Consider the following 25080-nt stretch of genomic DNA (forward strand, 5'->3'; position numbering starts at 1 on the left):
CAGATTAAGCTGTACACTTCCCCACTCAGCACACACAGATTTACTCTGGTAAATCTGGCCCAGAATTTACAAGGCCAAACTTTCAAATTGCTGCTCTGAAAATGTTCATGCATCTGCTTCTATGTACAAGATCCACATTTACATGTGGGCAGCTGAACATCATTATCCCACTGCGTAGTGGGAAATTGCTCATTTGCCCACTAAAATGTATGTCCTGCATGTGCAATTTTAGGTGCACTTTTGGAAATCTATTCCATGATATGATGTTTTGGCTAGATCCTCAAGTGGCGTAAATTTGTGCAGTTCTGTTAAAGTCAATGGAGCTATGTGGATTTATACAAATTGAGAATGTGGCCCATAATATTCTTGGGTCTGAGATTGTGTATTGCGCCAGAGTCACATACATATGCAAACTCCATATGCATCAGTGAGAATCAAACCTGGGACCTTTAGAACCAAAAGTAAAAGCCTCTTCTTCCACTTGAACTAAAGAACTCCTTTGGTTTAACAAAATAGCAAGCTGTAATAGTCACTGGCACTGGTCTCTGGAGGGAGACATGATAACATATAATAAGCCAGTATATTCTTTGCACACCCAAAATGCCCACTGACCTCCCATTGGGCATTAATTAGTAAAGAAGGATTAAGTGTGCAAGAAATGCAGGACTGGGGTGAGTGCAAAGGGTTATACAATATGATGTTGCTATTGCATGTGTTTGGTTTTAAGAAGAAAAGGATTAAAGCAGACATTTGAAACAAAATTGGGTTTTGTATATGGTATGCTGCATATACCGCACCAGTCACGACAGATCATTTGCAAAAGTTCATAATGTCTTATTCTTCCATGCACAAAACTATAGTTGTGCATTACAAATTAAGTTACTATAGAATGAGCTAAAACAATATAAATCACTTTAATAAAAGGTTGCTATCCCATGTCTGCTTTCTAATATTTTGTATCTAAAAGAATACAAAAATACTATATATATATCTCCACAACAGAACAATCCATTGTATGAACACTTTCTCAGCAGCAGTAGCTGAGGAGAAATCTTTGGTAGCACTGATTGTCTATTAAACATATTTGGCATACAAAATACTACCTACATGATCTCACAAAGAAAGATGTAAGGAAAAGCAATGGTGTAGTTCATTCTGTATGTTAGCAGATCAAAATAGCCACCCTGTGTCATGTCGAGTTCACACTTCATCATGATCACTGTGTTTGCTGAAATTCTAAAATTGAAGAAACAGAAAGGTTCGCCTTATTATCATGTATTACCAAATTATCATCCACATTGTGAGTGCACAGCACATGAAACAGTAGGAAAGCAAGTACCTAATTTAAAAATCTACATCAAGCACTGCAAAGAGAGATATATCCAAAGGCTATACAGCTCCTCCTCATTATAAACAAAGCAGATGAGCCACAAGCCTCTTGGCATGATTAATGAAATTCAGACAGTATGACGTTACCGCTGGAAACCAGATATATGTGGAAGAGCCTTGATATTTCGGAATGATAGAGTTTGATGTGGGAGGTAACCATTATGCCAGCCTGTCCACCTCCCTACCAATGCAAGACTAGTCTCTCCTGCAGAGGCTCACGTGTAAAATAGAACACCACAAAAACTTTCTATCAGTAGGAGCTCCTTCTACTCCATTTCCAGTGGTGTCTTCATCATCACCCCTTCCCCCGTACTGCTTCTCTGCTCTTCTCCAATCCCCAGGAGTAATGAGAACAAGGAACATATCAAGACACCTAATTCCAGTAAATTGAATGCTCTCTGTTGAGGTTTGCAATTCCTTCACACAAGTTAAGTATAACAGGCCAACCGAACCATTTAGCCAGTGGCCTGGGTTGTGGATGTGTGTATGTGGAGCTGCAACATTCTGGAGGATCATGGGGACAGATTGTGCCTCAAGAGGGTTGATCCTTTTCTGAGTCCTTTCACAATTCCTTGGCTCGTTTGGGTAATTTTTAATTGGCCCTGTTTCTTGCTCAGGAAGATGGGTGGAAGAAGGAAGGTGAAGACTCCTTGACTAATGCATAAGGGACAAGCTAATCTAATACCTTTTCAACATATCTAACTGCCTAGTATGTGTCCTTCCTGTCGCTCTACACCCCTATATTCCTTTCCTCAAGTATTCCATCCTATTTCCTTCCTCCTGCCATGATGAATACCTGACTGTGATGAATACCACCATGCTGTACTGTGATCTTACATACCTCGGGGTAGCTCCTAGGCATGCAATGTACCATGAAGTACATTTAAATGTAGGAAATATTACAAAATGCAATAGTTGCCATTAAAAAGTTTGAGTTTGCCAACAGTTATCAGTAGATACCACAGTTTTCCCTGACACAAAACAGGAAATAACTCTGTAGTAACTACATAGGATCTATCTGGCAAACACTGAGTTTTTAACAGTAGCTCTAATGTCCACAGTGCAACTGGCTCAAGATAGAGAAGGGTGTGGTTGGTTGGAGCAGATAGCACTAGGGTCTGTGGAATTCTAACAAATAAAGAGTAAGCAGGAGATCAGGAGAAGAGAAGAGCTAGAAGGTGAACATCTGGGCAAATTTTATCAATCGCTTTAGGGAGATAATCCCTATTATAGGGAGGACAAATGAGTGGTCAGCAGCAGCCCAGATATAGTGGTGGAGGTAGATAACAAAAATCAATTCCTGGTTCAGATTGGGAACTTGGTCCAGGATCCATCTTTTGGGGGGTCCATACAAGCTTTTTAAGTCACCTCTGAAATGTTTGCATTTTGCAGCATCACTAGAGAAAGGTGGCACTGGACATCAGGATTCTATTCACAGCTTGCCACCAACTGCCTCTGTGGTTTTGAACAAGTCAATTGGGATTATGTTTTCCAATGTACATTACTTTGCATTTTTCAACAGTGAATTTCATCTGCCATTTTGTTGCCCAATCATCCCTTTGTAACTCCTCTTAGCCAGCTTTGGACTTAACCATCTTCAGTAATTTTATATCATCTGAAAGCTCTGCCACCTCACTGTTTATCGCTTTTTTCAGATCATTTATGAATATGTTGAACAACACTGGTCCAATACAGATCCTTGGTGGATCCAACTGTGAAAAGGAGACCTTTTATTCATACCCTTTGTTTCCTATCTTTTAACCAGTCCTGATCCATGAGAGGACCTTCCCTTTTATCCCATGACTGCTTACTCTGCTTAAGCACCTTTGCTAAGGGATCTTGTCAAAGGCTCTGACTGCCAAAAGCTGGGACCGGTTGCCAGGGAATGGACCACTCAATAACCGCCTGTTCTGTTCACTCCCTCTGAAGCATGTGGCACTGACTACTGCTAGAAGACAGGATACTGAGATAGATGGACCATTGTTCTGACCCAGTATGGCTATTCTTATGTTCTTATAACACTCTTATTAAATGCAAAACCTGACAAAACAACAAGTAATTGCCCAGTCAGCAACATTGAGGTTCATTGTTTTTGCCCCCCAGTTCCCTGTTTCACTAATACTTGTTGTAGTTCTGAGTGTAGAAGGTGGGAAACAAAGTGAACTGAGCATATTTCTCTCATTCTATAATCCACTACACTAATATCACCAATGCATCTTAACTGGGTGAATCAATGAAGAGGGATTTTGTTGGTGGAGAAGAGGAGGCATTTATAACCTAAATAACAGAATGTGCCTGTTTACATCAACAGAGAATACCCAGATCATTGATTAGTTTAATCTTTCTTGGAGGCAGCTCTAAATAGGCTTCTTGTCATCTCTGTATTGCTGAGTCAAGCAATGGGAAAGCACACTGTTTACAGTGTACATTCAGTTAAAAAGGCATTACAACGAAAAAGGTTTATATTGTTTATATTATGAGCACAGAGCAGTTTTTATACTTCTTTTTACAAGAAATACAAGAACTGGTTTTTACCAAATAAAAACTAGTTCAAACTTCAACCCTTGTTTCCTGAACCAAGCCACCCTCCGCACCCACATAGCTCTCTCTGTTGCCTTTCAAGAATAGTCTGTTCTCTCATCTGAAGACTCTCACCAAAATGCCTTCCTTCCCTAAGGTTCCTCCTTTCATCCTTTCCGGCGCTCTTTTAAATTCAAGCTGAGGAACTCAGTAGCACCTGTGTAATTCTGTTTTGGTGTAACCTAGACAGTATTTCACACCAAAGCATAGTACCAAAAGTTGCCAAGATCCATAAGTTATCACTAAAGCAAGGGGAGGGACTGGTGTGAGGAGAGAATCATTAATAATGGGAGTGAGTTGTTTGGTGGGAGAGCGTGAGTAGAAAGGTAGGTTTGTGTCCAAAGGACTCATTGGATGTATGGGACTTCTACACTGCGATGAATTTTTATAAGCACCCAAACCAAGCCTTTGAACCTTTTGGATGTCACCTATCACTGCTTTAAAACTCACCCTGTTTAAATGAATGGCACCAATTGCAGAAGAAATGGATTCAAAGAAGATAGGATTTTCAGATCCTAGATTTCCACTGTACTGCATTGCTTTTACCAAGGGAGCTGTAATAAGACACATACATGAACATTAAAAAGATAATGTAAGCATTTAAACTACTGTTAAAAATTTGTCTGTGGCCTGATACTTGCCTTTACAATGTGCTAGTAACACGTCGATACTTCTGTTTTTAAAATCCATGTAAATCTAAAGGAGTGACAACAAAAAAGATTTTACAAAATTGTTTGAAGCATCGACTGTGAATAAAATACTCAAAATAATTTAGATATTCAAAACAAAACAAGGAACATGCAGTAATTGATTCAAGTTTTATCAAAATCTGACACCAGAGGGAGCCATTCTATAATATTAACAATACAAAGCTATTGGTACAATAATTTCCCCAGTATGGCATGACACTGTTCAATACAACAGAAGAACAGTCCTTCATTCCCTTTTAGGATTATTCCAGCTATTCATTTATATGTTCAGCAGCTTTATTCTCATTTGGAAATTTCCATGAAATTGGATCTGTTCTACAGCCACCCATATCCATTCTACATTACAATTGGGCAGCTTGGAAGCTACAACCAGAACTTGACGGATCAAGGATTGGCAGGTCAGACTGAAGAGCAAAAGTTATTTAGGGCCAGCTTGTGCCATCCTAATTTAGTCATTTCCCAGTAAACATCTTCTGCTAAATTCAATCCCAACAGCACGAACAGGAATTAGATTTTGGAAAGTAATTTCTGAACTACTGTATATAGCTGAATGATCACTATTATTATTAGATTTATTTTTTGTACTGTAGTAGCACAAAGGGGACTGTTCCTGGGCCAGAACTCCACCATTCTAAGCACTGTACTTACACAGATGTGAACAAAATGTGGTGATCACTAAAACCTAACTCCAATGGATTAGCTAGAAAGCAATATTTTCACATAAATAAAAGCCAAAAGCCTAAGGTCCACATTTAGGCTTCTTGTAAGTATATGACACTCCACTGAAGTCATTTATTGGCCCTAAATCTATTTTAGATGAAAAAAGGAAGAGGTTTGAGGGGAGCGATTGCAGAAGATCTGGCCCCAAACAATTAAACATTAATTTTCAATGTAAACACATTTCAGTTTAAAGACCAAATCTACAATCACCTCTCTCACACAAGGAATCCTATTGGATCTACTTGCGTGAGTGAAAAGAACATGGCTTTGGCTCCAGTTTTGTATATATAAAATGTATATAAATACCTGAAGAAGCACAGAGATTCCGGTATAGTCAAAGAAAGTCAGTCCACTGCAGTCTAATATTAAAGCACATCTCTCGTTGGGGCATGGCTGTAATGACAGCTCACCTATAGATTTGACAGAAATATTGTTAAGTGTGAAATGCCTACTGGAATCTCCATAGGAATATGAACATTTTTCTGTAAATAAATGGAAAATACCATGTTACAAAACTTTCTGTTATAGTGAGAAGCATGGGAATGGCTCAGTTCAAGTGCACAGTAGAAAAATTGGTGTGAAGCAGTATCAGTGGGATAATGGGATGAAATTAAGAAAGGGGGAAATTAGTCTGGATATCAGGGAATGTCTTGCTAGTGAGAAATATTAGACAGTAGAATAGTCTCCCTAGGGAAATGGGGGAAGCCTCTTTGGTCATGAATTTCAAAACTAGCCTGGTCAATATTCTAGCAGATGTACGGAATGAGCCTACAGTGGCAAGGAGATGGACTGAATCATTTATTAGTTCTTGTCCACTGTAATAAGAATGATTAGCATTTATATAGCACTGTACATATTCAAAGATGCAAATAAACATTAATCAGTCTATGATTAAGGCCCCAGTCCAGCAAATGCCTGAGTTTAAGCCTATTAAGTATGGATACACAGGAATAAAAAAGGCATGGCTGGCCCAACTGACTCGGGCTCATGGGGCTCAGGCTGTGGGGTTAAAAATTGCAGTGTAGACATTTGAGCTTGGACTAGAACCTGAGTGCTGGGACCTTCCAGCCTTGCAGGGCCTCAGAGCCCAAGAACCATGAGCCTGAGTCAGCTGACATGGGCCAGTCATGGCTCTTCTGCAGGATTTTTAGCCCTGTGTAGACATACCCTTAGGATCCCATTGGAATCAAAAGGATGACACACATATTTAGACCTAAGGACATATTTAACTGCTTTGTTGGATTGGGGATTGGACCAAGTATTTTAGGGCTTTCGTCATGGAGGAAAGTAGGAAACAAAATATATTTATTGATACCATACTGTGAATAAATGTTAACTTTAAAGCTAATTACCACAACATACAAAGCACTTCAGAAAAGATGGGAGCTTAAATATAAAGATGGGTTAAGTTAAATAATTGTGACAGAATAGATAAAGAGATTTAAAATTCTTGAGGGGATTAAGAGATCCAGAATGGTGTGGATTTATATTGGCACTAATTCTATCCTGTGAGTAGTCTAAGACCCACAGGTAATCAAAGCCAAGAATGCCTTATTGCTATGGCAGCATCCTCTACAGCTGCTTACGCCAGAGCTGAATTTAGCTCAGGGTGTGTAATGTGGAACAAAGTTAAGGTTTATTTTGTATTCATTAAACCAATCCCATGCCAGACATTATAAACATATATTTATATAGCACTACACTGGGACTTAGGCTCCATGCCTACACAAGGGAGTGAAGGAGGAAGAATAAGTAAGAATTCCTCAGCCTTCCACCCTGATATGGGCCACCCAGATTTGGGTCTGGGCATACAGCACATACTTAGTCCCTTTCAGAGTAAGTGAGGAGGCCATGGGTGGGGAGGGGTAAGGCTTGATCCTTGGTTTCATTTTCTTCCCCTGTTCACTAGCTAGCACAACTAAGTAGGCACACTGATGTCTCAATTTGCTGTTGGTATAGGCCAATGGTAATTTACTACTCCTCTAGAGCAAAAAGGGATCAGGGGAAGAACTGAGACAGTGAAAATGTGTCTTTCTTCCAGGGCTACTCTTGGAGCGATGCTCAGAGTCTAAAATCAAAATGTAGACCGTAGGTTACTGGTATAACCACAAACATCCACAACTATATTCCAGACATCTCTCTCTTTTGAAGAACTTCAGGACTATTTGTTGGTGCTTATTCTCATGCTGCTAGAAACTCTACTACTATGTTGGTTTCTAGAAGTGGAAGTCCACCTTTTCTTCTCTTTCTCATTTAAATGAACCCAAATGAAATTCACTGCTGTGCAGAGATTGAGCACCACTTAAATCCTCACAATAGGGCTTAAGTGTGATCTAAGTAGTACAGGTCTTATGCTAGCTTTCAGCATGGACACACAGTTTACACACTGTGTAGAATCAGTTCATCCAAATGAAATCTGCACTCCATTTCTGAGCTTTTGGGGAAATGCTGGTACAGTATTTTATAGTCTTTACTAGAAGTTCTTACGTTGCTGTGCTTTACAGCTATAGCCATGCACTCAGTTGCCCCAAATAAAACAATCTAATGCAATATAAACATCATAAACATAGTTAATAAAGGTTAATAATTAATAAGTCAAATAATAGCCCAAATTCAAGTTTTCCTCCATAGCCTGAATGCTAACCAGCTTTTTCAATAGACATAATCGCTGAACTCCTTCCATGCTTGAGGTCACCAATATAAAGAAGAGCCTGCAATTTTGCTTAGCCTGTATGAATGTACGCACTATGTTCTGACATTTTATGAGGTGTAGTATGAGGGAGGTTTATGTATTTAAGTCTTAAATAAAAACAAACCTTTAGTTTGTTCCATATGCTGAGGTAAGGTACCACTGTTAATTTCAATCTCCATTTTCTTTGCTTTTAGTGTAAATGGTTTTAAAAGCCATAAAGTTTTAACATGGTTTTAATCCTTTTGTACTTTTCAAACTTGTACTAACTAAGGCTCCAATCCTGCAGTGAACTCTGAATAGGCACAGGGGGCCCACTTGATGCAGATCTTGTTGCATGATCAGGGCATGCAACTGTGTTATTTCCTCATTTTACCAGCAAACGCTGCACATTTGATTTTTGTGTTGAGAGAATAGGCACCGACTTTCTGATTTCCTGAGGGGTGCTTCCCACCCCTCTGTCCCAGGCCTTACCTCCACTCCACCCCTTCCCCCGAGCACGCTCAGGACTGGTGCTCCCATATTTGGGTGGCATGATCTAAAGGGGAGGTCACGTGTCTCCATGCACCAACCTCCCCCCACTTGCCTCCCAGCATGTTCCACCACTCTCCCTGGCAGGAGGGAGCCCAGGCAGGGAGCGGGAGGGAGCCGCTTCCAATGTCAGCCCCTCCTGGTCGCTGGTCTGCAGACTGGCAGCTGCCTGAGAGCCTGGTTGGAAAAGAGGTGGCTTCCACTCCCTGCCTGGGCTCGGCTGCTGGGGACCACAGCTGAGCAAGCAAGAAACACGCAGGTGGGAGGGGGACTCTGGCTCGCTCGGCCCCGGTCCCCAAGCACGGGCAGGAAGTGGAAGCTGCCTCTTCCCCAGCCAGGCTCTCTCAGGAGCTGCCAGCCCGCCACACTGCAAAGAAGGGTCCCAGTGGCTGGAAGGGGCTGGTCCTGCCCCTTCCACTCCCTGGCATGTAGGGAAGTCCCCCTGCTGTTGCCCAGCCCTGCCTCTTCCCTCCCCGTTCTGCCCCCTCTCCCCACCTCTTCCAGCCACCCCCCATTTCTCCCCCTCCCTCCCAGCGCCTCAGGCACACTGCTGAACAGCTGATCCTTGGGGGGACAGGAGGTACTTGGGAGAGGGGGAAGAGCTGATTGGTGGGGCCCCCCGCCAGGAAAAGGAGGAGGAGCGGCCCACCAGTGAGGGCTGAGCACCTATCATTTTTTTCGGTGGGTGCTCCAGCCCAGGAGCACCCACTTTGTCAGCGCCTATGGTTGAAAGGCTGAAGTAATTCAGCTCACTAGATCAAATCTGGACCAGAGCAGTAATAATTTAAATCACCCTGTGATTGGGTTCATAGAACCCTGTGATGGTTTCATGGTAATTTTTGTGAAATACTCAGCAATTGCCAGTTTATGTCTACACTGGATCAGACGTGTGACTGCAGCACACAAAGACATACCCCAGCTAGCTTTCATCTAGCCAGCTTGAATCACAATAGCAGTGAACTCGCAGCAGTACAGGTGGCAGCACAAGCTAGCCTCTCGAGCACATAGCCAGGGCTCCAGGCTGGCTCTTACAGGCCATGCTGCCACAGCCTCACTGCTCTTGTTATTCCAGCTAGCTAAATCCAGGGCTGGCCTTACCATGAGGCAAACTGAGGCGACCATCTCAGGTGCCAGACTGTGGGGGCAGGGGAGGGGCACCACTAGGACCCAGAGTGTAGAAAATTGTGTCTGCTGCTGGTGCATATGTATCCTCTCTGCTCTAGATGTACAGAGAGGTGGAGTGCTGTACTTAAGGAAGGAGGGCACAAGAGACATAACAGGCAGGCAGGAGAAAAGGTGAAAGGGAATAACAGAAAGCAGTAGGAGCTGCAGGGAGAGAGAGGAGGAGGAGCCTCTTATGTACCTCTCTAGCACCCCCAGGAGCCCAGACTGATTAACACCAGCTTCTCAGGGAGCTTCCTGTTTCCTGCTACTTCCCTGAACCCACTTGAGGAGAACAGGCAATCAATTGAAATAGTAGAAGCCAGTTAGGCCCTTAAGATGCGGGTATCTTCCCTCACTCAGGCCCTGCTACCAGCCTGCTTATTTGTCCCCTTCAACCGAGTGTTGAGAGCCACTATAGCTGGCACAGAACAGCAGTCATGAGCGAAAAAAGATAACGCCCCTCTGGGGCAGCATTCAGAAAAAGAAAGAAAGCAAAGAAAGCTTTTCTATCTAAGCAGGAAGGACCTCTCCTGAGACACATAGACACAAATGTTCACGATGAGCCTTCCGGCCCCAGCAAGGATATGAGTGGTGAGGAGATGCCTGATCTTCTAGTTAGTCAGAGTGCAGGTGACCTGGCAACTACTGCAGCATCCATATTATCTCCATCTCAAATGGATGTAACCATGCACATTCCTGAAGAAAAGTTAGATCAGAGAAGAGTGTGGTGGAGGCACAAGAAACAGCTGCTGCTGAGTTTAGTTTCTTAAGTCTAGATGATTGTGGACCCACTTGAGCAGTAGCTTGAGGGACTTCCTTGTACTGCATGGGGCAGAGCAAGTGAAAAACTTCATGTTCCCCAAAGACAATGAAAATAGAAGTTTCCATCCAACACATTACTGGCGTGAACTCCCCAATGGTGACAAAGTAGAGAGGCCATGGCTTATGTACTCAGAAACCCAGAATGCTGCATACTGTTTTTGTTGCAAACTCTTCCAGTCTAATGTTCCAGCCACACTGGGTTCTACAGGAATAAAGGACTGGAAAAATCTGGCATGCCAGGAGAAGGCAGCAAATCACCAGAGAGCATTCTATAGGTGAAAAGAGCTTGAGATGAGACTAGGGTTAAAGGCCACCATAGATGATCAGCATCAAGAGAAGATTGCATCAGAGTCTCTTTACTGGCAAAACGTTCTGAAAAGGCTCATTGCCATTGTGAGAACGTTTGCTACCCAAAACCTAGCACTGCATGGCACTTCAGATCAGCTGTATGTGCCAAACCATGGAAACTTCCTTAAAATTGTGGAGCTGATGGCTGAGTTTGATGCTGTACTCCAGGAGCATCTAAGAAGAGTCATCACCCAAGAAATGTACACACACCACTACCTTGGAAAAACAATTCAAAATGAGATCATACAGTTACTGGCAAAAGTCAAACAGAAGATTGTGGCAGATCTGAAGTCAGCAACATATTACTCTGTTATTCTGGACTGCATACCTGACATCAGCCATACAGAACAACTAACTTTAATGGTGTGTTTTGTAACAAAAACAGAAACTAGTGAAAATGTCCCTGCAATGGTGACTGTCAGAGCGCATTTTCTAGAATTTATTGACATCGATGATAATATAGGAGCTGGTATGACAAATGTGCTTCTTAAAAAGTTGGAAGATATGGGAATTGCGATAGCTAACATGAGAGGTCAGGGCTACGATAATGGTGCCAACATAAGAGGAAAGAACAGAGGAGTGCAGAAATGGATCCAAGAGTTAAACCCCAAGCTTTTTTTGTCCCATGCAGTTCTCATTCATTGAACTTGGTGGTCAGTGATGCAGCGTTAGCTTCTAATGAGGCTGCTGAATTTTTTAATGTAATTCAAAGCATCTATGTATTTTTCTCTGCATCAACTCATCGATGGCAAATTTTGAAGCAACATCCTCTCTGACACTGAAACCACTGAGTGCCACACAATGGGAAAGTTGAGCGGAGGCAATAAAGCCTATCAAACACCAAATTGGGAAGATAGATGATGCCATAGTTGCCATTATGGAGGATAATGCTATGACAGGATTGCTATGTTTGTGGGAGAACAGTGGCAGAGGGAAATGGAATCACCAGAAACATACACAACTTCAAATTTCTGTGTGGCTTAGTGTTGTGGCATGACATACTATTTGAAATAAATGTTGTAAGCAAGAGACTCCAAGGTGTTGACCTTGTTATATCTGGAGCAATGGAACAATTAGACAAAGCAAAGCAAAGTCCTACCTACAGTTTTACCAGTCAGATGAAGGATTTCAAAACGTTCTGAAGAGTGCACAGAAGTTGGAAGAGGAACTTCACACTGAAGCTATTTTCTCAGACATTCAAGAGTCACCGAAGAAGATGACATTTTGATTACGAGGCATGGGATAATCCCATAAGAGACCCCAAACAACAATTCAAAGTTGAATTCTTTAACCAGGTGCTAGATTATGCAATACAGTCAGCTGAACGTTTCATGCAGCTCAAGGAACACAGCAACATATTTGGGATGTTGCATGATATTCCAAAACTCCTCACTATACCTGAAGAAGACCTACACCAGCAATGCAGGGCACTAGAGACAGTGTTGACACATGATGACATGAGCGATATTGATGCGAGTGATTTAGGTGATGAACTGAATCCCCTTTCAAGATACATTTCAGCAGGATCAACTCCAAAGGCTGTTCTGGAATATATGTACACAAATAAGATGACCACCCTCTTTCCAAATGCTTCTGTTGCTCTGTGCATACTTCTAACGCTTCCTGCAACAACTCCAGTGGAGAACGCAGCTTCTCCAAGCTGAAGTTAATAAAAGCACATCCACGCTCCACAATGATACAGGAGAGGCTGGTCGGCCTTGCAACCATCTCAACAGAGCATGAGCTGGCCCAGACTATGGACCTTCAGCAGGAAGCAGTTCAAATCTTTGCAACCAAGAAGGCACAGAAAGCACCATTTTGATTATTCAAACAGACAAAAATGCCAGTGTTTACTATGCAGACAAGAAAAGTTACATTTGCTGTTCAGGCGTTTGAAAGTTAAATGTTACTTAACATTTTTGAACAAGGCATTTTAAGTTGTTAGTTCTCCTTTTATTGGGGTAGGTAAGAGCAGTACCATGAGAGGAGTAGAACAGGAAGAAGGCAGAATTGAGACCTTTCAAAGTTTTAGCCCAAGCGAGGGGCATGGGGGCGTCATTTGAGCTCCCCGCCTCAGGTGCAAAAATATTGTGGGCCGGCCCTGGCTAGATCAAAGTTTGCTCAGATATGACTACATGTGCAGCAGTCACACCTCAGAGTCCTGTCTAGAGAAGAGATCTAGAGAAGGATCTCTGCTGGATCCTTTATTAGCAATATCAGAAAGGAGCTCAAGAACTAAGTGGGTGTAGAACTAAATGGGTGTTCTCATCTCTACAAGGAGCTGTCCAGATTAAAGTTAAGGAAGATTGACAGGGTATTGTGGGGAAAATGGCACTGTTAGTGCTCATGCGATGTTAGTTCATTAATGATTTGGTTAAAGTAGAGAGTATGCTTATAAAATCTGCAGATGACACCAAGCTGAAAGGGGTTGCAAGCACTTTGGAGCACAGATTTAAAATTCAAAATGACTTGACAAATTGGAGAATTGGTCTGAATTTGACAAGATGAAATTCAATAAAAACAAGTAAAGAAAAAAAAAGTACTTCATTTATGAAGGCAAAATCAAATGCACAACTACAAAATGGGGAATAACTGGCTCGGTGGTAGTACTGCTGAAAAAGACCTGGGAGTTATAGTGGATCACAAACGGAATATGAGTCATCAATGTGCTGCAGCTACAAAAAAGGTTACTATGATTCCGGGATGTATTAACAGGCGTGTTGTATGTAAGACACAGGAAGTAATTGTTCTGCTCTGCTTGGCTCTGGTGAGGCCCCAGCTTGAGCACTGTGTCCAGTTCTGAGCACCACAATTTAGGAAAGATGTGGACAAACTGGAAAGAGTCCAGAGAAGAGCAACAAAAATTATAAAAAGATTTAGAAAACCTGTCCTATGAGGAAAGGTTAAAAAACCCAGCCATGTTTATTCTTGAGAAAAGAAGACTGACGGGACCTGATAAGTCTTTCAATATGTTAAGGGCTGTTATGAAGAGGATGGTGATCAATTGTCCTCCATACCCACTGCAGGGAGGACAAGAAGTAGTGGGCTTAATCCGCAGCAAGGGAGATTTAGGTTGGATATTAGGAAAAATCTTTCTAACTATAAAGGTAGTTAAGCTCTGAAATAGTCTTCCAAGTGTGGTTGTGGAGTCCCTATCATTGGAAGCTCTTAAAAACAAGTTGGACAAACACCTGGTCTAGATTTACTTGGTCCTGCCACAGTGCAGGGGACTGGATTTGATGATCTCTTAAGGTCCCTTACAGCCCTACATGGTTCTATGCTTTACTTGGTGTGTATCTATGGAATGAAAATTCATTTACAAATAAATGGAAAAATTTGGAACCATCTGATACACTTGAAACCCCCTCTTACTTTCAACTTGTATCTTACATGATAAACTCACCATGACAATTTCCATTGGATACTGGATTGAGCAACGTGTTCTGTTCACACTGAAACAAAAGCAATGAACAATGTAAGTGCTGGGGGGGATGGTAATCAGGTCTCATGCCTCCTTTGTTGATTTCCTTACTGAGAAACAGAATTAAGAGTCCAGAAAAAATATCAAAATTGTCTTTCTGTAACTCAATGTTGTGGATCCATTGTATTTGTGGAATAAAGGAAGCAAGCATTTCCCAGTTATCTCAACCTGTTTATTATTGCAGCTGACTTTCACCTGAGCCAACCACCAACCTGAATCTGGGTTCAGCAGATGTATTATTTTAATGACTCTTCAAAGGATGCTAAACAGGGCTGGTCAAAAGACAGGAAAATAATTTTTTGAAAAATTTCAGTATTTCAAAGTTGTTTCCATTTCACAAGATTCAAAATGGACCCATTTTCTGTAAAATTTTCTGCAATATTTTCAATTCAATTCTATTGAAACCATTTTCTAAATTCTTCATTTACCAAAAATACAATTTACTAAAAAGATCAACAAAAACTGTTAATACTTTTGATATATAACATTTATAATAAATATTTCAGCAAAAATTTCACAAAAATGGAAAAAATCAATGCTGATAATTTTTTGCAAAAAGTTTTATCTTTTGAAAAAAGGCTAATTTTCTACAAAAAACTGTGCAAAAAATTTCAGCCAGTTCCAGTGTTAAGCTCTTTTTAGTACAGAGAACAGACTAAATCCCTGCACCAAGGAACCTCTAAACTAATTTCAGACACAAATCAAATGCATTTCTCTCTATTTAGGTATTTATATGGCTCCTCTCACTATAATTTTGCAGTATCTTCCCAGTATTAAAAGAAAAAGCATCAGAAACAGTAAAACTCTCTCACTCCCCTAAAACTGGAATAGGTATGAGTGGGTAAATTGGAATAGCAGGATGCCTTTGGTGACACTCCCTAGAACCACATTTATATGCATTTTTTTTCAAATACTCTATTTTCCCCAAAAATATTAACAGTGCAGAAAATTAAGCAGAGTTATTACTTTAGGGTCTGATTCTCAGCAGTTTTACCAATCTAACTCCCTACTGATTCCAAATGAGTTGCTCCTGATTTACAGTAGCATGGGAGGAGAATTGGAAACTGAGAGTTCAATTTCCAGAGATGTTGAGCACTTGCAGTAGCCATTGACTACAGCTGAAGAGTAGGTAATCATTTCTTTTGAAAATCAGGCCTTTAAATCCTGATCATTAGTTCACTAAAGTTAATGGAAAGCATCCCATAGACTTTGGATCAGTGCATTAGCATCTTTCACTGAATCACATAAACAAATATATTAGAGATATTCTTTCAAATAATAGGAAAAACTAAATATATTTAATCTCCTGAAGTTTAGATTTGAATTTTATTTCATGGTAAACAACTAATTTATAGTATAATCTGATTTTTCTACTGCATTATCTAATTAAATGCTATGAAATCTTCTGATGGAATGCACAAGAGAAATGCAAGTAAGTCTCATCATTACTAATGCATGCAGTATAATCTACCTTGTTTAGATCATCATGTGGCTGGGTGCTTGCACTGTCCTTCTGAATTATCCTTATTAGGTCACGATGGAACTTCTTGGCATTCAGAAATACTAGTGGGTTGTTCACTGAAACTATCTTTACCTGTTGTAAAGATTCCTTTGGGATGAAATAAACAAAAGACTTAGTTCCTTAAGATTTAAAAAGGGGAAATTTCTTTAAAAACCCTAGATAATACCAAACAACAATCCTGTGACAAAATTATGAGTTACCATGATGCTTTAACAGATTACTAATTTGATCAGTCTTCACACATGATTCTATCTTAAATTGAGGAGAAAATATAAGTAAAATTAAAAGAGTATTTAAAGGTATTTACTGAGTGTCACCTAAAGAATTTCCACCCAGTAGATAAAATTACTGAGCTTTTTGTGCATCTAAAGCTCTAACAGATGAAGAAGTAGGCTGAGCTACTCTGAAGCAAGGTTGAATCATCTGTGAACTGCAGAAGCCATTTTTGATCTTCCCAATATTATCCTCAACTACAGGCATAAAGCTAGAACCACTGTCAACTAACCAGAATAACACAAGTTAGAGCCAACTCCAAGTGTCCCAAAGTAATATGAGCTTAATTGTGCCTTCCAGACACATCCCTAATGGTATGATAAACAGCTTCCTATTGGGGGTGTTATTGTATGATTGTTTCTAGGACCTGAGAGAATTCTACTTTCAGGAAGCAATTGAGGCGAGAACACTGGAGATGTGGAGCAAGGAGTATAGCCTGCATGTTGCACTGTCTCAGTTTTCTCTCTCTCTCTCTCTCTCTCTTTATGCTTGCACGTAGAACCTTGTGTCAGAAGTGAGTCATCTCCTACACAGATAGTCTTAAATTCTGATTTCACCTATTACAAACCAAACCGAGAGAAAACAGTAATCATGGCAACGTACCAAATTCCTGTCCCTGAGCAGATGGACATGAAATAGAATGTGTTTAGCAACTGTATATTTTTTAGATCACAGGGGGAAAGCTATGAAAAAAATGTCAATAGAGCTGGATAAAAAAGAAAACAAAGTAAGAGCAACCACACTATTAGCTGTAATTAGGAAAGACTGCCTCATGCTCAGCCTCTGGACATGTTAACAGCACAGCAGGGGGACCCAACCTAGAAGTGCTTCAAAAACGTTTTCAACCCACAAAAAAAGTCACATACAAAAGGCATCTTTTCAACAAGGATAATCAAGAATCTGGAGAAACAAAAGATCAGTATATTGCCAGACTGTACGAAATAGCTGACTCGTGAAATTACTAAATCTTGAAAGATCTAATTTGTACTAGGTTAGTAATTGGGACAATAGATGCAGGAACTGGAATGAGAACACTCAGAGAGCCCACTCTAACTCTAGCAAGAATCATAGGTGTGCAAAGCTAGTGAACAAACTTCCGGTAAATTGCGGAGAATAAGTGGAGCAAACACAAAGATAATTCACCAAGTAGCACAGGGAAAGCATGAATGAAACCTACTGTGTACAATGAAAATACACAGCACATTCCCAATAGACCCTGGAACAAAATGGCAATGGACTTTTTCACTGCAAACCACACAAACTACCTAGTACTAAAAAAAAAGAAAAGGAGTACTTGTGGCACCTTAGAGACTAATAAATTTATTTGAGCATAAGCTTTCGTGAGCTACAGCTCACTTCATCGGATGCATTCGGTGTACTCAGTAGTCCACCGAATGCATCCGATGAAGTGAGCTGTAGCTCACGAAAGCTTATACTGAAATAAATTTGTTAGTCTCTAAGGTGCCACAAGTACTCTTTTTCTTTTTTGTGAATACAGACTAACACGGCTGCTACTCTGATACCTAGTTACTGTAGACTACTTTTCAGACCTCTGGGAACTAGTCAAATTGTCAGACAGTACTGCGGCGACCATCACCATAGACAAAGCCATGAAGCATTTCACATTTCAGCAGGCACAGTATCCCAAATTGTTTAGTTTCAGACAACTAGTCTAGTTTACTTGCAGAGCATTTGTGCAATTTACCCAGGAATGGGAATTCAGTTCTATCATTTCACTTCATCACCATATCATAGCCAACTGAACAGAAAACCTGAAATGGCAGTTAAAAACACTAATACGGCATTAAAGAAAGCTGAAAGGAAAAAAAATATAGGGCAAGGCATTCTTGAATGGAGAAACACTCCCACAGGAGGCTTTAACAGCAGCCCAGTACAATGCTTGATGTTCAGACGAACATGTACCCTGGTCCCTATCATCCCAGCATTACTATAACTGGCAGCAGTGGACAGTGTAACATGCAAAGAGGAAAAAAGACCTGCAAAGGCCAAAACCTATTATGACTGAGAAGCTAATGTCATGTACTTCTTGTACACAGTAGGTTGCAGTGCTGCTACTAGCAGGTCAGGCTTCTGTATCCAATATGCCAACTACAGAGCTTCTTTCTCAGAGAGAGAGAGAGAGAGAGAGAGAGAGAGACACACACACACACACACCAGACATGTGTCTTCCATAAGATCCTTTAATGCTCTCCCAGGATGGCTGAGGTTAACTTAAATAAGGAGAGGTTACTTGAGTTCTTCAAGGTGTTTTGTCCCTATGGGTGCTCCACCATAGAAGGTCCACACGTCCATGCCCTCTTGACCAGAGACTGCAACCAGCGCACACAAGGAGGCCCAGGCATGTTGCCAGTCAGTTCCTTCTCAATTGCAAAGCCTAACAGTTCAGAAGAAGGGAAGGAGGCAGGAGGTAAAGCACCCATAGGGATAAAACATCTTGAAGAACTAAAGTTTCTGTAATGTAAGTAGCCTCTCCTTCTTCTCTGAGTATATGTCCCTAAGGAGGCTCCACCATAGGAGACCCCCAAGCACTAACTCAATGAGGAAGAGGGTGCTGAGGAAGTAAGTCCAGGTCAGTTCAAAGGACCGCATTACCAAAGCTAGTATCGTCTCTGGAAGCTGGTAAGATGGCATAGTGTTTGGCAAAGGTATGGATAGAAGACTAACAAATCTCTGCTATGGGAATGTCTATCAGTAGAGCTATAGATGGAGTCTGAGCTCTAGTAGAATTTACAGTCACTCCATGAGAGGGCTGTACCCATGCATTCTCATAACAGGTCTTGATGCAACCTGAAACCCGCTCAGACAGTCTTTGTGTGGAAATCAGTTGGTTGTTCATCCTATCCACAATCAACACAAACAGTCTGAGAGGGGCATGGAATAGTTTAGTCCTGTCCAGATACAAGGCAAGGACCTTCCTGACATCCAAAAATGAAGGCTTGATCTTCTCTGGAGGCATGAGGTTTTGGGTAGAAAACTGGTAGGTGAATTTCCTGGTTCAGGTTATGTTCTGAGGAGACCTTTGGGAGAAAATGAGGCTGGAGATGTAATATAACCTTGCTTTTGTATAAGGTCGTGTATGGGAGGTCCACCATAAGCACTCCCAGCTCCCTCATTCACTTCGCTGGGGTGTTCGCAATTAGAAAAGAAATTATGAAGGAGAGATGGAGATGGTTCCTCAGGGCATTCAAAACCAGGTTGAGGTACCATTGGGGAACTGGTTGTTGAACAGGAAGAAATAAGTTGCACAGGCCCTTAAGAAATTTGGCTACTGTAAAATGGGCAAAGACTGAGTAGCCCTGGCTGGATGAGTGAAAGGCTGTGTATTCTGATAGAGCTCATTGAGAGACCCTGTATTTAACTCAAAGACTCATAATCTTTTAGGCCAGAAAGGATTATCATAATCATCTAGTCCAGTCAAAATCACACTGCAGGCCACAAAACCTCACCCACTCACTCCTCTAATAGACCCTTACCCTTGACTGAGTTACTGAAGTCCTCAAATCATGGTTAAAAAACTTCAGGTTACAGAGAATTCACCATTTATACTAGTTTAAACCTGCAAGTGATCCATACCTCATGCTGCAGAAGAAGGGGAAAATAAACCCCCAAACCCCGGATCTCTGACAGTCTGAGCCAGGGGAAAATTCCTTCCTGACCCCAAATAACTAACAGGTAGATCAGGATCTTGGAAAGCGGAACTTCTGATGCTTGAGAAGATGGGAAAGACCACCAGAACTGGAAGAACTTCCACTTTTGTAGGTAAGTCTTGGGAGTACTGGGCGTTATATTGGATATGGGGAAAAAGGTCAATTCCATGCTTGAGAGCTACTGACGAGCCATGCTCTCAGATTCACTGAGGAGGAGTTGGGATGAACAAGTAACCCTGAACTCTGTATCAACAAATCCTTTGTGATAGGAATTCTGAGGGGTATTACCTCTGAGTAGTGGATGTGGTTTGAGTACCACACTTGCCTCAGCCAAGCAGGTGCTATGATAATAACTCTCACTCCTTCTCGATGCAGCTTGAGAAGGCTCTTGAGCATTAATGGTATATGTGGGTATGCATAAAGAAGGATAATGGACCATGGTGTTACCAGGGCATCCCTCTAGAGAACCATGACTGTGACCTCCCTTAAAGCAGAACAGATAACATTTTGCATTGTTCAGGGTGTCAAAGAGATCTATTCCAGTATACTCTAGGTCTGGCAGATGCTGCAGAAGACAGAGTCCTTGAGATCCCATTTGTGATCCTGCCAAAAGTGTCTGCTCAGGGAGTCTGCACTTGTACTCTGGAAGCCTGGTAGATTGCTGACATTTCTATCTGATGAGCGATGCACCAAAGCCTTAGCAACTCTGCACATAAGGCCTGGGGACTTGCTCTGCCTTGTCAGCTGATATAATACATTGCTGTCCTGTTGTCTAGGATTACTCTAAGAGACCTTGTATGGTACAAAGAAAGTGCTGGCAAGTATATGATATTGCACAGTGATATGTTTGGATAGGCTGTTTGTTTGGAGTATATGCTGTTCTTACTCATGTCTGGAGGCATCTTCGAGGCATCTTCACATGGAGAGTCACATACATAGAGGACAACATGTGGCCCAAAATACTAGGCAAGTCCTCACTGTTGTATGGAGACTGCACTGTAATGTTGAGATTAGGGTGGATAGGGTGAAGAACCTCTCCTAGAGTAGGCAGGTTCTTGCTGTTGTGGAGTCTAGAGTAGCTCCTGTAAAGTCTATTCTCTGAACTGAAGATGGTATGGGGTTTCTTTGTGGTTGATAAGGAGAAACTGGAATAAAATTAATGCTCTGGATGTTGCCTCCTGGGCCTCTTGGAGTGACAGACTATGACAAAGTGGAAATTTTATATAATATTTTTATTACACCTGTGTGTTCCTCAATTTTCCCTATATACTGCATTATTACCCAGTGAGTGGGAAAGGACTGTTTGTTCTCAGGGCAGGCTAAGAGAGATAGGTATGAATGTCATTTAGCTGTCTGAGCTGGGATGGGTCATTAAAAAGAAATAGCTGAGGTTGACCCCATATCAATGGAGAATCCGAGAAGACAATAGAAACCCTAATATCAGGACACTGACACCTAGCAACCAATGAATCACAGGGAGAGAGGTTTCCCACCTCACAGCAGGAAAACTGAGCTGTATTTTCCAGCTTGAAAACAAAGGACTGGGAAGGTCTTGGATGGGGGATGAGAGTTGGCTGCTGAAAGGAGTTGGGGACTCTCACCTGGGATCTGACCAAGAAGGTCAGATTGAGAGACAGACACAGCTTGAACAATGGGGTTCACTACAGCTTGGCTTGGCTCTGGGCTAACCAAATTGGTCTATGCTTTAATATTCATTTGCTAACCTAAGGACTTCCTATGATGTGTTCCTGCTGACTATTAAACCCTACCATTTTGACGATGCTGTTTATGTCATTGCAAATGCTTGGTGAGCTGCATTAATCCCTGAAGAGTGCATAAGTCTCTACCTGGAATCTCTCTCAGTTGGACTCACTGAACAGAGTTCACAATGTTAAGCAGGAGTGCTGAAGCCCCAGAAGTTCAGTCTCAGAAAGTAGCAAAGCCATGTGGCTTAACCTGGAGAAAGAATGAGATCACTTGAGGTCTGGCACACTGAAGTGGTTCCTCCAAGAAACTGCTCCAAAGCTAGGGATGTAGCACCAATCTTGTGGATCCATGACACAGGTCCCTGAGAAGCCGGTCACCAGATATGGGAAAAATCTATATTCCCTACTGACGTAGGGCTGCTGAGAGAATCTTTGTGAACACTCTTGGGGACATGGAGAGGCCAAAAGGAAGTACTTGATATAGATAAAAGAAAAGGAGTACTTGTGGCACCTTAGAGACTAACAAATTTATTTCAGCATAAGCTTTCATGAGCTACTGCTCACTTCATCCAATGAAGTGAGCAATAGCTCACGAAAGCTTATGCTCAAATAAATTTGTTAGTCTCTAAGAAACCACAAGTACTCCTTTTCTTTTTGTGAATACAGACTAACACAGCTGCTACTCTGAAACTTGATATAGATAGTGATCTTCCCCTACCACAAATCTTAGGAAATGCTTGTGTGACAGGTGTATGGCTACATGGAAGAGGTGTCCTGCAGATTGAGGGTAGTGAACCAGTCTCCTGGATCTAAGGATAGAATTATGATGGCTAGTGTCACCATTCTGAAGTGTTGGGCCAGGACGCAGTTGTGCTGGTTCCCAAGATCAAGAATTGGTCTCCACCATTCTCCTTTCTGGGGAACCAGAAAGTAATTGGAATAGAACCCTCTTCCAATGAACTCCTGAAGGTGTTCTGAGTCTTAGGAAAAGTGTACTGATGGTAGCAGAATGGTCTCGATATTTGAGCAGTTTGGGATCTCCTAAACTGTCTTCTCATTGCAGGCACATAAATTCCCAGTAATAGCAGCATTGCCCTGGAATCCTTGACTGTGTGGACAGAGGAGTCTATATGCTCGCTAAAGACCTTAGGTCATTCAAATAGGAGATGTTCCACCATGTTATGACCTTCTCTTGGAAGTCCTGAGGATTGGAACCAGAATGCTCTCCTGGAAGGTCTTGAAATCTTTTGCATAGGAGGGCAGTGGTGGTATTACCACTTCATCTGGAAATGAAGAGGACCTTCCAGAAGGTGAAATCTTCTCTGTCAGAGACTCCGGTTCCTCTTGTATATCTTCCAGTACTGGAGAAGTGTTGGGTACTAAGCTCCACAGTGCTGATGTGTGCTGTACTATAGGATGATTTGTAGAAGCTGGTAGCTGGTACACTACTGGTGGATACTGGTGCTTTCTCTTAGATATCTGATGAAGCTGGTTGCCATAGTGGCCTCACGGGTCCTGTAACTGAAGGGGATAATGGAAAGAACCCCAATGACAATTATAATCTCTGGACCTATGATGTCTGGTAGATTCTCCAGGCTTATCTTCATGCAAAGGGCTCATGGGGGTAGTGGAATCCATGTACAGAAATCTGAGCCTGAGCAGTCTTTCCCTGAACTAAAGAGGGCGGGGGGGGAGCTCCAATGTCCCTATTGGTACTGAAGGCTGGACGTTTAAATCAGTCCCAACATGCTGCTTTTGTAGCAGTAGCTTGGAGACAGTGCTGGCAGATCCCCCCATAATTGGTAATTCAGGTTCATCAGCAATGGGATCCTCTGAAAAAAGAAACCTGGAAAGATGCTGAGAGCTCTGATGTCTTCACCCGAAGTTAGAGTCAGTATGAGGTGGTGAGATAGAGGCTGCTGCAGTACAAGATTATTATAGTGTCCTCTCTCTTTCAGAGGTACAGCAAAATACCAATACTGGCATGAATGGTAGCCCTGCGTGTCTCACTATGCTGCCAGGGAGCAGATGGTGCCACTGCACTAGTTCTTCTTGTGGTAGGCACATGCAAGTGGAGCTTCTTTCTCAGTACCAATACCTCACTACCGAACTCACTCAGAGTCTCTACTGTACCCTTACAAGGACGAGAGGTCTCCCGAGAGTGGGTCATGTGCGATGATCTGCCCTGTTCTTTACTTCCCAGTTGGGAGAGGTATATTTCCTCTTTTCTGAAGCATAAGCATAAGCTTTTGTGAGCTACAGCTCACTTCATCTCCTTAGTGTCCCTTAAACACTTGGACCAGCCAGCCCTGATGTAACTTAGAACTTCTTGAAGTTGTGTGTCAGTCAAGGTCACTTATTATAGCAGGTGTACTTTTCTGACACTGGTCTGCATGAGTCGATAGCATCCACATCCTTCACATAATTTTTGAGCTCATGAGTAATTGAGTACAATACTGGGCTCTATGAAAGAGTCTCTGCTACTATCAGATTTCTCCCAGAAACATATTTAGTAATTGTGTTAAACTGAATTGACCTTTTCAATATATGGTGGCATCTCAACAGCACTTAATCCAGTTCTTTTCTGCTGATCAGTGGTTTATGATCTGTTGTAAGTGTAAATTAATCCAATCTGCACAGATATCTGTAAAAGTTCTCAAATGCCCATACACTTGCTAGGCACTCCTTTTCAATCTGTGCACATAGTTTTTCTGCTTCTGTTAGTGTGTGTGAACAACTTTCAACTGGCTTCTACCCATATCCATGTTATTGCAACAATACACCACCTAGGCCATAGCTGCTTGCATCCACCTTGGCCACTGTGCGTTTGTTCACATCATAATACTTGAGAATCAGATAATGTTGAGATAATTTCCTTAATGATCTCTCACTCTCACAGATCTTGGGAGACAGACAAGTCCTCGCTTACAGACAGCCCCCCAACCAGAAGCAAATACTCACCAGCAACCACACAACAAAAACACTAACCCAGGAACCTATCCTTGCAACAAAGTCCGATGCCAACTCTATCCACATATTTATTCAAATGACACCATCATAGGACCTAATCACATTAGCCACGCCATCAGGGGCTCATTCACCTGCACATCTACCAATGGGATATATGCCATCATGTGCCAGCAATGCCCCTCTGCTATCTACATTGGCCAAACCAGACAGTCTCTTTGCAAAAGAATAAATGGACACAAATCTGACATCAGGAATCATAACATTCAAAAACCGGTAGGAGAACACTTCAACCTCTCTGGCCACTCAGTAAAAGACTTAAGGGTGGCAATTTTGCAACAGAAAAGCTTCAAAAACAGACTCCAACGAGAAACTGCTGAGCTTGAATTAATATGCAAACTAGATACTATTAACTTGGGTTTGATAGAGACGGAGTGGCTGGGTCATTAAACATATTGAATCTATTTCCCCATGTTAAGTATCCTCACACCTTCTTGTCAACTATCTAAA

The 25080-nt window shown here is 41.8% G+C and overlaps 1 protein-coding gene across 1 annotated transcript in view; it reads right to left on the reverse strand.

The window, feature by feature from the left end:
- Window positions 1-447: 447 nt before the first annotated feature.
- SLC26A7 (solute carrier family 26 member 7) overlaps window positions 448-25080 on the reverse strand; it is a 147805-nt gene continuing 123172 nt past the window's right edge. The window contains exons 15-20 of the mRNA XM_038391099.2: window positions 15906-16043; window positions 14357-14405; window positions 5706-5809; window positions 4611-4665; window positions 4420-4523; window positions 448-1236 (exon numbers count right to left, since the gene is read on the reverse strand). Of these exons, the coding sequence (XP_038247027.1) occupies window positions 1201-1236; window positions 4420-4523; window positions 4611-4665; window positions 5706-5809; window positions 14357-14405; window positions 15906-16043 (486 nt within the window). The 3' untranslated portion in view covers window positions 448-1200. The remainder of the gene's footprint in view (window positions 1237-4419; window positions 4524-4610; window positions 4666-5705; window positions 5810-14356; window positions 14406-15905; window positions 16044-25080) is intronic.

This window comes from Dermochelys coriacea, chromosome 2, assembly GCF_009764565.3.
Source record: "Dermochelys coriacea isolate rDerCor1 chromosome 2, rDerCor1.pri.v4, whole genome shotgun sequence".
NCBI lineage: Eukaryota > Metazoa > Chordata > Testudines > Dermochelyidae > Dermochelys > Dermochelys coriacea.